We start from the raw sequence: 16950 nt of genomic DNA on the forward strand, positions 1-16950 counted from the left end.
TGGGAATTCTGGGGCCCCGAGTGCAGGGATCCGTGTGTGTGTGTGTGTGTGTGTGTGTGTGTGTACATCTCCCTCTATATACACATGTTATACATATATTCACACATGTACACATGAATATGTGTATCTACACACACCCAGGCCTCAACTTATCTTTACTAATAGCATGATCGCCAGCCCCAGGCTTGCCTTTTACTGCGCACTCTCGATTGCGTTTTGGAGGAATGTGGTTCGCGGCCGCTCTTCATCTACAAGCATTACGGTATCCTGTTAGCATTCCACACAAGGGGCCGTTCATACATTCGCCTTCAATGATTTCCTGAAGGCACGAACATGTGGAAGTAATAGCGAGCGCGGCAGTCGCCCGAGCTGAAGCTGCACCCGAGGGGGCGCGCAGAGGACTCGGGGGAAACGAGGCCCCCAGCCCAGCCCCAGGCGCCCGTTCTCCGCGCCCGGCACCCTCCTGTTCTGTCCAAGTCAGGCACCACCCGCGCTTCGCGGTGGCCCACTGCCCTGTGCCCCCCTCCGCGTGAGGGAGGCGATGGTCATTCGAGGGGTCAGTCTCGACCTGCCCGTTTTGAGTGGGTGCGGGCGAGATGGTGGGGTTGGGGGAGGACAGAAGGTAAAGGATGACCCCCCCCACACACACACACTGAAACAAGAGATTCAAAACGCGAGCGCTGAAGGCGAGCACCCTCCCCTCCCCCGCTTCGCCGGGAAGCCCCGCCGGCCCGGGTCTGGTTCCTGGAGCGCCAGCGCCCCCTTTCCCTCGCGAGCGGTATCGTTTCATCCCCACACTGGCTTGAAGTCCTGGGGCCCTCGGGTTGGGGCCCAGTTCTCAACTCCCGGGACTTTTGTAGGGTTGGGTCCATTCAGAGGAGAACTCAGGGACACCCCAAACAAGCCCTGCCCCCTCGGATGCGGAGGTCGGACGCTGGGCTTGCACACTCCAAGCCCTAAGAATGAGCCTTTGCGGGAGATAGAAGCCAGGGCAGACCCCTTCCAAGATAACCCCGAAAACAAAAGGTACGAGATAGCTAGCTCCAAAAGAGTAAAGGTCGTTGTGTGAGAGAATGTTCCGAAAGGACGCAGACCCTCGGTCGTATGTGACCCCCCGGTCTGACTCCGTCCCGTCTTTCAAAAACCCACCAAAGTCCTATTAGAATCAACAGTTAACTAATCTCATTAAGGGATTAGCAAGGACGCGGCCACTTTCCCCCAAGAGATGCCCTTGTTCAAAGACACGAGGCCGCCGGGAGACGGCTCCCCAAATTCTGCTTGGCCGAGGAGTTTCTAGAAGAAAGGGCATTACTCGATTCCAGATTTATTTTCTCTTCTAGGCATTCACTGCAATTCTACGCGTTGTTTTTCTTCTTTTAAAAAAATCACAAAACTACAACAGCGTTGGAAAATATCCCCCTAACTGGGGGGCAAGCTCATTCTGGAAACGATGGGCTATTTGTAGTTTCACGGAACCTCTTTTCCCGGCAGAGCGTCACCCCCTCCTCCCCCCCCCCCCCCCAGAATCCACCCCCACCCCATCTGGTCTGCTTTTCCCCGCCCCCCAGTTGTTGTTGAAGTTTGGGGGTTGGGACAGGACCCCTTGATTGCATAAGAGCAAAAGGCGAAATCTGGAGACGTGAGGGATTCAGTGTGCAGTGAGTTCGAGGGTAACTTTTATTTTGAAGAGGCTGATGGGAGGGGGGGCTTCATTTCCTGACAGCTATTTACTTAGAGCAAATGATTAGTTTTAGAAGGATGGACTATAACATTGAATCAATTACAAAACGCGGTTTTTGAGTCCATTACAGTTGGAGTTAGAGGGAGAGAAACAGAGACTGGAGCTAAGGAGGGGATTGCAGGCCTTGGGCGGACTGTTCCACGCCCATGTGTAGGATTTTCCTTGTGGCTTGACAGTCGGAGAAGGTAAGGGAGTGGGAAAAAATATTTTTGTTTTGGAGGGAAGTCCTTGATCAGATCTTAGAGCTGGAAGACACGAAAATACTTCAAACTTGGAGCAGTGAGGGGAAAAAGGGGGGATGGAGCTGATTCCAGTTGTGTGTCCAGAAGAGTCATTTTTATTTTTCTGAATCAACTTCGTTGGGCAGAGGGAATAACCATAGAGTTAGAAAGCTGAAGATTTTTTAAAAACACATTTTCCAGCCTTACTTTTAAAAGTAGTGTTTTTCTAAGAACCCTATGGCCTCCCAAAGAAATTGTTTAGGCTTACATTTTTGAGGTGTCCTTTGAGGTGGGGGTGGACTCTGGGATGAACACCAAGGAACGCCGGGGGTGGTGGCGGAGGTGTTTGCCCTCTTCTTGGCAGTAGGTTCTGGAAGCGACAGGTTTTTAATGACTATTTTCATTCCATACCCGGCACTTTGGGGGGACCGCGCTGCAGTCGGTGGGGTTGGTGGGGCCCCGTAGTTTGGCGTTGGTGTCGCGCCGAGTGGGGCTTGGGAAGGGCCTGGGAGGCCGGGAGGTGCGAAGGGCTCAGCTGGAGGAGATCGGACTTTAGATGCCAGCCGAGTGCACATGGCGCCAGCCGAGCGCGCCTAATTACTGGACGGCACTGCTCCTAGTGCAAGCCGGGGGCCAGGCCAGACTACGCTCGGCCGTGGCCGCTGCCAGGCCGGGCAGAGAGGCGCAGGTTTGGGGGGGGAGGATTTGAGGAGCTCCCCGGCGGATAGACACGGGGTCGGGCTAGGCGAGAGGACCCGCGGGCGCCGGCCCCGCGGTGCGCTCCGATTGCGCGCCTGGCCTGGAGGCGGCGGCGGCGGCGGCGGCGGCGGCGGCGCGAGTGAGCGGTCTTGGGGTAATGACAAACACATTTGGCCCCGAGTGAAGAAGTCGTCGGTGCCTCACATTCCAGCAACTGGGATTTAAGGAATTTGGAGCTGCACGCCGAGGGGCCCTCATAGTGCGCCGTGGTCCCCACCCCCACCCGTCCCCGATCGCCTCCTTCCGTGGAATCTTTTTTTTCCTGCGGTGCCCTGGGCCGGGCGGTGGCGGCTCGATCGCGGCCCCGAGCCGGACAGAGGCGAGGGCTCTGGGGTAGTGCTGGCACTGAGAAGTTCAGGACTGCTGTGAACGGACGCGCTGGCGTGCAGGTAAGGCAGAGAGGTGAGAGGCAAACGTCTGTCGCCAGTGTGTTCCGGGCCCCCGAGCCCGGGACTTTCTCTTCCCCCCGCCCCCGAGCTTCTCTGGCGCTGGGATGCGTGGCAGTGGCGAGGGCGCGCACCCGCGCGGCGGCCTCGTCCTCTCTCTCCGTGGATCCCCGGGTCCTCTTTCCTGCTCCGCTCACCCTGCGGGCTGCCGACTAGGCTTCCCGGGGTCTCTGCTCCTTCCCCCACCGTCTACCCCTAACGAAGTCGGCCGACGCCCGGGAGGGGAGCTGCTCCCGAAGTGCCTGGGTGGGCAGGCGGGGTCTTCCAGTGGTTCTGTTTGGAAAGGGTGCCGGCCAGCTCGCAGCCGAAGGGAGTGGGACCCGACCCCAAGAAGTGGTGATCCGAGCCAGAGCGCTCGGGGCCAGGTGTGCGGGAGCTGCCAGGCCTTGGCGACGCGCCTGGGTCGGAAAGGCGAAGCTGTCTGCGTGCTGTGGGTGCCTCCCGCAGCCGCCCCGCCGGTCCCGCGCCCGCTCCCTTCCCCGAGGAGACTTTAGGATGCGGGGAGTGCGGGGAGGGAGTGTCCCTCAGCGCGCCCCCGAGGGCCGGAGGAAGAGCCCGGCTGGGGGGACCCTCTGGATGGTCCCCATCGAGTGTGGGCCACTCGCGCCTCCAAGCTGCCTGGAAAAGCCCAGGACTGGGCGGTGTGGGAAATGGCCTTTTGGCTCCGTGGCCGAATTGCTCAATGTTTTGGACTGGCTGACTTGTCTTAGAACCGAGGAACTTTGGGGGAGCCAGAGGCATCACCCAGGACCCTACAGTCCGCCGGAATAACACCCCCAAACTCTGGGACACGCCTGGTCTCTGCACCCCATCTGCCGCCCCGCTGGCTGGGTTTTTACATAACCCTTCTCCCGTGTGGCCGAGCGGGACCCTGGCAGTTCCTCTCCCTCCCCTCCCCCATCTCCTTTCCATACTCCTTTTCATGGGGGGTGCTTCGACGCCCCGACAGGCCAAGGCCTGTCTGTTCCTGCTCTGACACTCATCCTGCTTGGGAGCTCGTGTGTGGTTGCTTCTACTTGGGGGTTGACTCCAGGACAGCTGGACCTTGCTAGCCCGAAGGCGGCGGGGGTGGGGGTGGGGGGTGGGGAGGACAGAGCAAGAGGGAGCACGAAAGGAGTGATCCCGTCTCTCTCTCCCCCCCCCTCCCCCGACGTCCGGGTCCTGAGATCGGCAGGGACGCAGAGCCCAGCTCGGGCTCGGCCGTCGGCGCTGAGCTGCTGGCTTCCTAGCTGGGGCGCGGGCCGGGGGGAGCTGCGAGGGAGGGGCCGGGCCGTTCCCGCTGCGAAGGCGTCTGGCGCCGAGGCGGGCCGGTTCCTCTGCCTCCTGGGGACCGGCCGTGGGCGGCGCGCGGCGCGGGGACGCGGTGGTCAGCGGGCAGCACGCCCTCCGGCCTCCGGGCAGCTGCGCGCGCCCAGGGCACACGTAGCCGGCAGAAAAGGTGGCAATTCTGGAGACCGCGTAAGGGTGGCCAGGTGACGGAAAGGTGAGGCTCCCGGGGGTCCTCACGCCCCGCGCGCGGAGTTACCCGCTACGTGGGCTTTGGGGAAGCGCGGCGAGGGGCATCTGTGGGATCGCGACCAGCGGAGGTTGTTTTGTCAGGGAGTCAATTGCTCCCCCCGCCCCCCCACTCGCTAGTCCCGGCCCGGCCGGTCGCCTGTCTTAGCTGTAGTGGCTCCGTGGCATTTTCTTTGTTTTAAAACTGGAGGCGAACCGGGAACGGAGTTGAGATGCTAGATAGGAGGGGACGGATGGCAGCAAGCCTCGGGGTTGGGGCGCCTCCTTCCTGGCCAACAGCAGTTCTCCCTCCCTCCCGCGCGAACCAGGGGTGGGGGGCGCTGGTGGGCGCGGGGGGGCGCGGGGGGCGGAGCTGCCAGGGCGACCGCTGGGTAAGGTGGGCGCTGAAGAGCGCACTCTGGCAAGCTGCCGGGGCGCGGGGCTGGGCCCCCAGCGGCCCCGAGGGCCCAGGGTCGGGCCGTAGGCGGTGGGACGCAGTGTGGCTCTCGGGCCCGTAGGAGGCGCTGGCGCGCGCCTGTAACCCAAACCCCGCCACCCCGCCCAGCCCCGCGCAGGTCTCCACAGACAACAATGCGAACGCCCTGAGTCCAGCCCGGGGCGCGCCGGCCTCTGCAGCTCGGAGGCTCGGAGCGCGCTGGGCAGAGAGCGAGAGCGTGGGTTCCCCGAGCTGGTCGCAGTCCCCCCCCCCCCCCCATCTCAGGGCGGTGGAGCCGTGGAGGGCGTGGAGGAGGAGGCAGCCCTTGCGGCGTCTGGGTGTGAGTGTGGCCAGGTCGGGACGGGAGGTGTGGGGCGCGGACCGTGGTCGGAGCCTCGGGTGTAGGCGATCCGGAGCCAGAGGTGCGGACCGCGGCGGAGCCAGCCGGGTAAGATCCGCGGGGCGGCGGCGCCCCCTAGCGAGGTCCCGGAGCGCACCCCGCGCCCCGCCGGCCCTGGGCGCGCAGCTGTGCGGGAGTGCCGCGCCCGTGTCAGGGCCCCGGGCCCTGGGGCGTCCGGCTTCTCGGGCGCTCGTTTGCTTTCTTGGAGGCGTGGGGTGGACACCCTGCAGGCCCTGGGTGGGCTTGGGGGGCAGGGATGGGGGGCGTCGGGGAGGGCGAAGGGGTGGGCGCGAAACTTTGATTTGGGTTGGAGATTTGGGGTCTCCGAGAGGAGCGACACACACACACACACACACACACACACACACACACACACACACACACACACACAGTCTCCTGATCTTGCCCGCGGCCTGTGGCTGCTTGTTTCTTTGTTTTTGTTTGTTTTCGGACTCCGCAAGATTGTGCAAATCCAACATTTGTTCCCAATCCGCTGGGCTGCCCCCACCCCAACCCCGGCGGGTGGGCTTATGGGGGGGGGGTGCGGGCGGTGACTGGCTGGCGAGCAAACCGACTGGGCGTTGCGGTCTGGGAAGGGCGTCGTGACGGTCCCTCGTGGTCGCGGTCCAGGTGTCGTCTCCCGGCCCCGAGGGGCGAGGATACCAAGGCTCTGGAGCATAGGTTCCCCCCAAACCCGGGTGGAGAGTCCCCCATAACCTTTTCGGCCTGGGTGGGCAGCGGTCTTCCTGGCTCCCGTAGCCCGGTTATCTGGCGCTGGTGCTCCAGGTGTTGATGCTGGTGGCGGTGATAACGGTGACCCTACCCATCCTGGATGTCATTCTCCAAGGGCTCAAAAGAGATTGAGGCATCAACAACACTTTTGTTATTTCTTCTCCCATGCTGTAGCTTGCAATTGAGGTCACCACGAGAGCTAAAAGTACAGTGCAAGAAAGGAAGCGATTGTAAATTAAAAGTTAGGACGTTTTAGGTCAGAGTCGGTCCCAGTGGTGCTTGCTTTTCTCTGAACCCCGGGAAGCTCGTCTTTCTTTAGGCCAACACTGCCATCTGCCGGCCACTCTGAAGAACGGCCATGTCCCTGTGACTGCTTCCCGGAGATGGCAAACACAGCAGAGACATCCATCAGGCAGATGGAGTTTTCACCCACTGGCTTTATTCTCCTGTAAGGATTGGATGGACAACGTTGATCCTGTGGACATTTCCATAATGTTCTGCCTCTTTTGAGTGGTGATGGACATGAAATCTAGGTCCTTGCTCATGCTAAGCAAGTGCTGTACTACTGAGCTACATCCCCAGCACTGTGCTTTAATTGTTAATCCTTTTCATCTGTATAATGTACAAAGTGTTTACCTACCCCACCAGATTATGCGGGTTGATCTGCTGGGAAGATAAGTGGGTATATAGAGTCCTTTTTTAAGTGAGTGGCTATTACATGCTCCTCCTCTTAAGGTTGTCCTATTTTCAGAGTTACATCAATTTAGAAACAATCAAAAAGAAGTGTCTTTTTTCCTCCTATGGCTGGATATCTGGTGCAGGGGGGAACTGAAAGTTTTATGGGCTCAGATTGTTCTTCTCTAAAAGTTCTCCAGCCACCACCCATCCCTGGAATGTGTAATGGGCTACAGGAGATCAAAACAACAGCAGGGTCTGCTTGGGTGTGGGTCTGGAGTCACACTCTAGTCTAGAAAACAGAGCGGTTGCCACTGACACAGACCTGCTTTCCTATTGCCTGAGACTGAGTAAAAGACTCCTGAGAGAGAAAAAACCAACAACAAGATGTGTAATTTTCAGTTAGAATTAACTTAGGAGAGCTGAAATTACACAGCCTCGGAAATCAGAGCATTGAGGTCACCAGTGGCTCTGGGGCAGGGAGAGTCTGCCCTGGTCTCTCATTGTGCCAGGGTGGGGTGAAATTTGATATCCACTATTTCTGCAGTGGGAAGCATTGGTGAGGAAGCTGGTGCCCAAACCAAGTAGAGGCCTAGCCTGGCTCACTTCTGTTATGCTTTAGCCTAGTGTGTTGTCTTGGGTCATAAAGTCGCCTTCCGTGGATTCTCACTTGTTTGCAGGGGACAAGATGGCATGCCTAAAGAGAAATGGTAGTCATGCATGGTGGTACTCACCTGTAATCTCAAGCACTTAGGCTAAAACAGGAGGATCTCATGTTTGAGGTCAGCATGAGCTACACAGTGAGATTCTATCAGTGAGAAGAAGAAAAAATAGAGGGAGGGAAGAGAGAGAGAGAGAGAGGGAATGAAAATGAACAGTAGCTGTGATCAGATTTGTTTTTGTGTGTGGGACTGTTGGCTGCGCCAGGGTGATAGCTGATATGTACAAATGAACTGCTTGACTGGAGAATCAAAACTCAGATCCACTTTCCACAGAGCAAGTTGTGTGGTTTCCACGGCTTTGTGTTCTCTCTCTCTTTCTCTCTCTCTCTCTGGTGTGTGTGGGTGTGTCTCTTTCTGTCATGTGTGGGGTGTGTGTGTGTGTGTGTGTGTGTGTGGGTGTGTGCCATTGGTGGGTTTTGAACTCAGGGCCTGGATACTCTTCCTTAACCTTTTTACTTGATCCTTAGATCTCAGCCTCTTGAATAGTTAGGATTACAGGCGTGAACCACTAGGGCCTGGCAAGGGTTTCACTTTCTTAGGAAAGAGAGGCTGAAGCAGCTGTCTGAAGTCACCATCTTCTAACTCATAGTAGGAGGAAGTCAATACGAAAAGTCAAGCATATCTGATAAAACCATGCGCATTCGCTCCTTGCCAGTAGAGAAGGCAGGCATCAGCAATCATTAGTCTGGTGTAGAGAAGAGACTGAGGCTGAGGGAGGTGGTAGATGAATGCCAGATTTGTGATCCAGTGTGATATCTGCGGTTTTCTGAGAGAAGGAATGCAGAGGGATGGGTCTGGGAGAAGCTGCGCCCCCTGCTGGAGATGTTTTCTTGTGGCTCAGTTTCTCTGACAGTTCTCCTTGAGATGTTAATATAGAGGATGGAGAGATGGAAACCTCACGTAAATTTGGCATGAGAGGAAATATTTCAGAAGAAGATGGGGATGGCGTGTACTCTTCCTCTCTCAGCGGTGCTTTGCCCTCGCTGACTGCGGCGCCTGTATCTCCAGTAGCTGTCTGCGAATCTGACTTGTGGCCCTGGCATGAGGGGGTCACTGAGGATGAGCTGTCACCCACAGGGTAGAAAGGCCTGGCCCTGAGAACAGCAAGACTCCCTCCCAAGCTCCTTATCCTGGGAAAGCCTCTAGGCCTCTGGCCTCCAGGCGTCCTGCACCTCCTGTGGGGCAGACTGCAATTATTTCTGAGGAAATTCTGTGCTGCACATGAGTAATGACATGAAACTTCACCTGAGTTTCTGGCCAAGGAGCTGCTGTTATCACAGACAGGAGTTTGAAATCTTTCGCAAACACATGTTGTTGCTCAGGATTCGCACCCGATTACTTGCTTGGAGGCCCTGTTTCCATTGGCCGCTTTGGATGTCAGTGAATAATCCCTTTGGCTTTGGGTCCACTCTGTCTGGGTGGATACACAGAAGGGAATCTGACGGGGACCTGGCCAGGATAGAATAGTCTGCAGAGCCTGTCCTGCAAATGCATGGAGCTCAGCAGGACTTGAGAGGTGCATGGTAGGCTCGGCCTCGAGGCAGAAATACGGGATGTAAGCGTGATGGTGCACGAGGTGTCAGGCTGGTGCTGCAAGCCGCTTTGAAGTTGGTGAAGTGGATTGGCAGTGGGGGGCTGATGTTTTTGTGCACAAGCTCACCATCCTTACTGCTAAATGAGGCCCATCAGGAGGGCCAGCCTGGCTCTGCAACCATGGCAGTGTGGAAACTCCATGTCCTGGCGCCTGCCAGGATCCTAACCCAGCCAGCACCATGCAAATAGAACACGCGTTCACCACACTGCCATTGCTTTCCTCCCTCTGCGGTGAGCTGAGAAGGAATGGGGCTCCCATTTGCAGCAGGAAATGGGGCTTAGACAGTAGGACAGGGTTGAAGCAATGACCTTTCCTTAAGAGAGACCCCGTGGTGGAGTCAAAACACGATGGCTGCCGCTGCTCACGGATTTGTGTTGGAATCCTGCCACTGCTTGAGCTATTTGCTAAACCTCTCCGGGCCTCAACTGCTACTCACAATCAACTATGTCTCTCCCTCTCTGTCTTTCTGTCTCTCTGTCTCTAGTGCCCCCCTCTTCTCAGCATTGAACCTTCAAATAGACCCTGTTCCGTCAGGAGGTTTCTGAAGCTAACATCTGATTTTTGCAGCTAGGCTAATGTAAAGCATGACCAGGCACCATGGAGTCTGCCTCTGAGTTAGTATCTGCTGGATCCTTTCCGTCAAAAAGAAACACGTGAACACAGAACAACTTGGGCTAAACAAGGCAGATGTGGAGCCCCTCCCCTTTAGAGGCTAGTTACATGAGTCACGTGCGCGGGCCTCATTTCTAAAGTCAGTGTACTGGTGTCTTCAGCGCATTCCATTGCATGAGCCAGGTTCAATGGGACCTGGGTCTAGGGTGTATGGGTTACCTTTTATTGTATGCTTGTACTGGGGCTTGAACTCAGGGCTTTGCACTCTTGCTTAGATTGGGGGGGGGGGCTCAAGGTTGGTGCCATGTCTTATGACTTTTTTTTGCTAGTACATTGGAGATAGGAGACTCATGGGCTTTTCTGCCCAGGCTGGCTTTGAATCTCTATCCTGAGATCTCAGACTCCTAAGTAGCTAGAATTGACAGGCATGAACCCCTAGAGCCTGGCTCAGATTATCTTCAAGTTTTTGTTTCTGTTCAGGCCATCCAAAGTGTAGAAACATGAAGCAAGTGGTAAGTCACTCAGAGCAAAAACTGCTCTCATCTAGAAACAGAGAATCCATCATGCTGTTTGCATTCTTAATTGAAATGATCTGGTGTTTTCTATTGGCTGAATCTGTTTTTGTTTGACGTTTGCAGTTTTCCAGAGCTATGGGGGCTTCCCGTCAGGCCTTCCTGGTCTTTGGCTGTCTCCTTACAGGTATGTGTCCTGCCCTCTATGTCGTGGTTCTTGGGATGCTTGCTTCTAAGTTGTGTAATCTGTGGGTCTGTTACCTCTACTTTGAGTACCCAGGCCAAACGCTAAGGAGGGGAGATAGAAAGTTCTATGGAACGACCATAGTAACTTTCAGTTCTCTTTCAAGATGTATTGCACGAATTCCATTTCAAAAGAGTGCCCTCTAGTGAGGGTATACACAGTCCTACCACTGAAATGGTAAAAGTGGAAAGTTCACAACTACCCTCTTCCATGGCCACTGTTCTTCCTGCAGGGGCAGATCAGACAAATTCAAGCATGATTAAAAGAAATAAAGGACAGAACACACTTGGGTTGAGGTGTGGCTAAAGTGGCAGAGCATCTGCCTCGCAGGTGCAAGCCCTGAGTTCACACTCTAGTGTGGCCCAAAAAGAATGAACAGAACACTCTTGTCCTTGGCGCTCGCCCTGCCTCAATGAAGGATGCTTGCCTAGGTAGCTTAGAGCATGGAATTGACAGAAGAACGTTTGTTTTGTGGGAAATTGTAACTCTTTCTCATCAGGAGGATGCCATGCATGCGTGTTGAAATCTTGTTCATATTTTATAAGTGTTCATCCAGGTATTAACATACTACGAATATTCTTCTAAACTTGGCTGGGGTCCCCACTCCTAGGGAGACTGGAGACCATTGATTATTAACGAATTAAGTTATGCTACTATCTCTCCTGTTTGTTTTATGGATAAGAAGAAGTCAGATTGAACTTTGAGATTCTAAGGTGCACTTAGAGCTTGGGTTTTACTTACTGTCTTTGGATTAACATCTACCCCATCCTGCATTGGTCTCTGGAAGTCACTAATGAGAGACAGCTCACCAGGGGCCTGTAAGTAACTGAAGATGTGCACTTCTGTTTTTGAACGCACATCTGCTCTGTGCCTTCTTCCTCAGACTCTGTGCCTTTGTTCTCAGCCCAGGCCCCCTGTTGTAAACCAGGGGAACCTTTGGTAGGGCATGTGCCCGATAAGAAGCCATATGTACTCCAGCCCACAGCATCTTGAGATATTTTATAGGCACACATAATTGTCTGAAATATGGAATTGAAAGAATCAGACATCCTCTATCCATTTGAGTGTTGGAGGCGTGAATCTGGGCGGTTTGGTGGGGTGTCCAGGCCTTTGGGACGCTCGCCACTCTCAGCAGATGCAGTGGTTGATAGAATGGAAGTCTTTTCATGGGTATCCAGGCTAACGGGTTTTTGCGCAGAAACGGTCGTTGTTCATATAAGGGGCTACTGTGGCTCCTCTCCGGGCTCTGCTGAGCCCTTCCTTTCTGATCACATCCTATTCAGAGCATGCTTTTCTTTTGCAGGGCCGAGCCTCATCTTCTGCCAGCTTTCATTACCCTCCATCCTTCCAAATGAAAATGAAAAGGTTGTACAGCTGAATTCGTCTTTCACTCTGAGATGCTTTGGGGAGAGTGAAGTGAGCTGGCAGTACCCCATGTCTGAAGAAGAGAACCCCAGCGTGGAAATCCGAAATGAGGAGAACAATAGTGGCCTTTTTGTGACGGTACTAGAAGTGGTTGGGGCTTCAGCAGCCCACACTGGATTGTACACTTGCTATTATAACCACACTCAGGTGGAGGAAAGTGAGATCGAAGGCAGGCACATCTACATCTTTGTGCCTGGTGAGTTGGATAAGCCTCCTGGACACCAAACTTCATCTCCTCCTCCTCCTCCTCCTCCTCCTTCTCCTCCTCCTCCTCCTCCTCCTCCTCCTCCTCCTCCTCCTCCTCCTCCTCCTCCTCCTCCTCTTCCCTCTTCCTCCTCCTCCTCCTCCTCCTCCTCCTCCTCCTCCTCCCCCCTCCTCCTCCTCCTCCTCCTCCTCCTCCTCCTCCTCCTCCTCCTCCTCCTCCTCCTCTTCTCTCTCTCTCTCTATCTGTCTCATTCAATTCATGAAGGCCTAAAAATGTAAACAAATATATGTGTGGGGAAATTTTGAAACAATTGACAGCACACATTTGTTGTTATAAGGTCTTTCTATGAATTCCAGGCTGGTCTCTAACTTGCAATCCTTCTGCCTTAGCCTCTTGAGAGTTGAGATTGGTGGTGCATGCCATCATGCCTGGCAGAACAAACAGAATTAAATAAAGATCACTGGTAATATTATTATCAAGAAATACTCATGGTTAACATTTCAGAGTTGTATGTACTGAGTTTTGAAAATCATTATATGTGTACGTGTATGTGTGTGTGTGTATGTGTGTGTTGCTAGTCCCGGGTCTTGAACTCAGGGCCTGGGCTCTGTCCCTGAGCTTCTTTTGCTCAAGGTTAGCACTCTACCACTTGAGCCACAGCGCCACTTCTAAATTTTTCTGTTTATGTGGTGCTGCAGAATGGAACCTAGGGCTTCATGAATGCTTGGCAAGCACTCTACCACTAAGCCACATTTCCACCCTTGAAAATCATATTTTTGTAGCATGTTTTTATTGGTGTGCAAAAATATGAAAATACTCATTTTATTCAGGTCAATCAGGTTCAACAATTTTCATATTAAGTCAGACACTTTACTCAGTAATGGAGATAGAAGAATGAGTGAGTAGGCTTTGTCTTGCGTTACTTATAGTTCAGCACAACAGATTCGTTATAGCCACTCAAATTTTCAGATTTATACAAACTTGAATTTATTTGTGCGCACGTGCGCACGTGTGTGTGTTTGTGTGTGTGTGTGTGTGTGTGTGTGTGTGTGTGTGTGTGTGTATGTGACCATCCTGTGGCCTGAGCTCAGGGAGGGCCTTATATTCTTGCTTGTCTTTTTTTTTTTTGCTCAAGGCTGGTGCTTTATGACCTGAGCCACATCTCCATTTTAGGCTTTCCCCCCTCCCTTCTGGATTTTTTGCTGGTTAAATGGAAATAAGAGTCTCAGCTTTGTCTGCCTGGGCTGGCTTTGAACCTTGATCCTCAGATCCCAGTCTCTTGAGTAGGATTACATGCTTCCAGCTTGCATTTACTCTTGATCAATTGGAAAAGGTTTCTTTTTGTCTTAATTAAAATTTACAGGGAAGCCCCATGGGAACAATGCTGTTCTGTGTCCTCTGAGAGATGGATGCAAGATGCCACAAGGCGTGTAGGAGTTGATTAGGGGAAAGGTCTCCAGAGTTAGGAGAGAGGAATCCTACAGAGGTTGGAAGAACCACCTGACTGCATGGTCAGGGTGGTTGAAAGCATGGACATCCTTAGGCTTCTGTACTACTTAAGGAAGGGGTTGGGCCTCGAGCCGATGAATCCCACTTCTATTCAGCTATAGGTAGGAAGCATGGCTGGGGAGGGTGACCTTAAGATGCCATGGTTTTCAGGCCTTGGACAGCTAAATCCTTTGTGGTTATAGGATTAACAACTGTACCAATTCCAGGCTTAGCTATGATCCTGGAAGATATCTGGTCTACCTCCTACCTTGCCTTCACTGTGCCCTCTTCTGTAATTCTGTAGTTGGTTTCTACCTGGATGTATTGTCTCCATATAGGGCATTGTTCACAGGACCCTGATTTACTTAACCACTGTGTAGATAGTGCACGATGACGTAGAAGATTAGTGTTTTAAAGGAATGCTGGGAATGATGCGTCAGGAACATTGATCTCTGTATTTGAACCTGAATTAACTGGCATCTCTGTTTGTTCAAATCTTCACTAACCCAATTCATGAACTGGCAAGTAGACACAGATTTGAGTGATGGCAATTGCAGTGTACCATTGGGCAAAACAAAGAGTTCTTCGTTAAAACAAACAAGCTGTTCATAATGCTTTTTTTTGTTTTTTGCCAGTCCTAGGCCTTGGACTTGGGCCTGAGCACTGTCCCTGGCTTCTTTTTGCTCAAGGAAAGCACTCTACCACTTGAGCCACGGCACTACTTCTGGCCATTTTCTGTATATGTGGTGCTGGGGAATTGAACCCAGGGCTTCATGTATATGAGGCAAGTACTCTTGCCACTAGGCCATATTCCCAGCACTCATAATGCTTTCTGTCTTTGGGGATCTTAGTTATTTTGGCCAGGGTAAGGTAGCGAGGTCCTATAATCAACATTTGTGCCTTTCTTTCTCAGCTTCCAGTCAGCTCCTTCTTTGCAGCTCTATCACTATGGGCATCCCTAGGGATCTGCCACTTGTTTGTATGGGACATCATTTTAAACAAAATGTCTGCCCTGTCCTGGAAAGGGAAGCTATTTAGAATTTCATCTGAACTTCACCCATAATGCTACACTCAATTCCCTTCAGTGAAGTTCTAATTCTGAAGAGCTTTTTTCCTTGCTATGAAAAGAATGGTGGTAGTGTGGGTTTGTTAGGGGTGAGTCCGGAAGTTCTGAGTTGTCTAAACTAATTCACAATGGTTTCCCACCCTGCCTGCAACACAGACACCACCCAAGTGGCTCCACAGGGACCTTTTTGTCAGCAGTCATGGAGGGCCAGGGCATTTTTTGGAGCTTATGCTTAAAACGAAGTCCTACTTAGCACAGTGGATTAGCTAGTGGGCTCTTTGGAAAGGCAAGAGTGAGGTTGTGGAATTAAACACGCTGGGAGCCAAACCCAGGATGTTGCACAAACTAAGCATGCTTCCTGCCACTGCACTTCACTCCCAGCTTTAAGTTATTACTTGGGAGCTTATTTTCAGTAGATTCCTGGCCTACTTTTTAATAAGATTGGCTATAAGCATTAGGGTTCTCTAAAAGCATTTCATAATATAAGAATTATGATGATGTCCTCTTCTTTTGAACAGAGTTGAAGGCTATTTAATTTTCCATTTTCCGTCCTAATTGTTGTATATGTTTTGATTTGGATTCCTGGCTAGTATTTCTCTATTTCTCAGCATTTTTTTTTCATTAGGTACAGGCAGTGGAATATTATTCAGACTTGAAAGTCTCCTGCTAGCTGTTAAAAATGTCCTGCTAGCTGGATGTTGGTAGGGATAGCTCTTCAGGAGCTGTGTATAAATGTGAAATTCAGACTTGATAACAGCAGTGTTGGCCTGGGGGGTGGCTTCATGGGGGAGAGCCCTTGCCTAGCAAGTGGAACTATCTGCAATCCACCAATGTAAAAATTAACAATTATAATGTCAATGGGATTGCCCTTCTGCATATATGTGTAAAAGTGAAATGGATGTCTAATACAAAGTCTTCTTCTTTTTTTCATATCACAGACCCGGATGTGGCTTTTGTGCCTCTGGGGATGATGGATTATTTAGTCATTGTGGAAGATGATGATTCTGCTATCATACCCTGTCGTACTACGGACCCAGATACGCCTGTGACCTTGCACAACAGCGATGGGCTGGTGCCTGCCTCCTACGACAGCAGGCAGGGTTTCAATGGGACATTCAGCATGGGGCCCTACATCTGTGAGGCCACTGTCCGAGGGAAGAAGTTCCAGACCATTCCATTTAATGTCTATGCTTTGAAAGGTACTTTTCCCTTCTCTTTCCTTCTTTAAATCAGAAAAACATTCCAACGAGGAATTTTTTTTTTCCATTTGAATCACAGTCACTAGAAAATGGAGATCCGGAGTTGTATCAAGCGTAGATGACCTCTGTTGCTCTAATAATTCTGGGATTAAAACTCACTAAAGGCTAAAGCTTGCGTACCCATGTAAGCAAGAGTTTTGTGGGTTGACTTCAAAATACTATAAGGAATTCTTTGATTGCTTTATAAGCCTCTTACTATTTGGTTTATTGTCTTGATTACAGAAACCCTAGAAGCAAACATAGCCCAGGAGGTTGGTCAGATGCCTAGGTTATTATTTTCTAAAGTAATTTTAAGAATTAAATGATTTCAGTCTGTTGTTACCGACTTTTGGCTTCGTCTCTTAGATCTACACACTTAACCTAGATGGCAAAATATGCAGGCGAGGGGTAGGGCTGGCAGATATGTACAGAGCACTTGCTATGCACGGAGGAATAGCAGCAACAGGACTAGGTCATTCGGCTCTTTATTTTATTTTACTTTTTGTAGGTTGTGGGGCTTGAGTTCAGGACGTGGGTGCTGTCCCTGAGCTCTTTTTTGCTCAGGGCTAGTGCTCTACCACTTTAAGCCACGGCACCCCTTCTGGTTTTCTGGTGGTTAATTGAAGATTAAAGTCTTATGGACTTTTCTGCCCAGGCTGGCTTGGAACCATGACCCTCAGATCCCAGCCTCTTGAGTAGCTAGGATTATAGGCATGAACCACCAGTGCCCATCTCATCTAGCTCTTAATTAGGGCTTTTGTTCCAGGCACTGTGTAGGGTACTGAGAAAGTGCTAAGAGTACCTGAAGGGGCAGAGTGGATGAGAAGAGAAGGGCTGGGCCAGGAGTAAATGGCCTACAGTGGTGCTGGCCACGAGTGAGTGGTGGATACATACATTATTAAGTAAACCATTCCCTGAGAAATTCAAATGCGTGGGATTC

The 16950-nt window shown here is 52.2% G+C and overlaps 1 protein-coding gene across 4 annotated transcripts in view; it reads left to right on the plus strand.

The window, feature by feature from the left end:
- Positions 1–1636: 1636 nt before the first annotated feature.
- Pdgfra (platelet derived growth factor receptor alpha) overlaps positions 1637–16950 on the plus strand; it is a 42504-nt gene continuing 27190 nt past the window's right edge. The window contains exons 1-4 of one of the 4 annotated variants that reach the window (XM_048364786.1): positions 1637–1658; positions 10471–10531; positions 11892–12209; positions 15711–15971. In XM_048364786.1, coding sequence (XP_048220743.1) covers positions 10483–10531; positions 11892–12209; positions 15711–15971 — 628 coding nt within the window. In that variant the 5' untranslated portion in view covers positions 1637–1658; positions 10471–10482. Of the gene's footprint in view, positions 1659–1701; positions 1927–4573; positions 4651–5434; positions 5546–10470; positions 10532–11891; positions 12210–15710; positions 15972–16950 lie in introns of those variants that run through there. The other 3 variants (XM_048364784.1, XM_048364785.1, XM_048364787.1) reach the window with 3 other exon arrangements.

This window comes from Perognathus longimembris, chromosome 16 (assembly GCF_023159225.1).
Source record: "Perognathus longimembris pacificus isolate PPM17 chromosome 16, ASM2315922v1, whole genome shotgun sequence".
NCBI classification, from domain to species: Eukaryota; Metazoa; Chordata; class Mammalia; order Rodentia; family Heteromyidae; genus Perognathus; species Perognathus longimembris.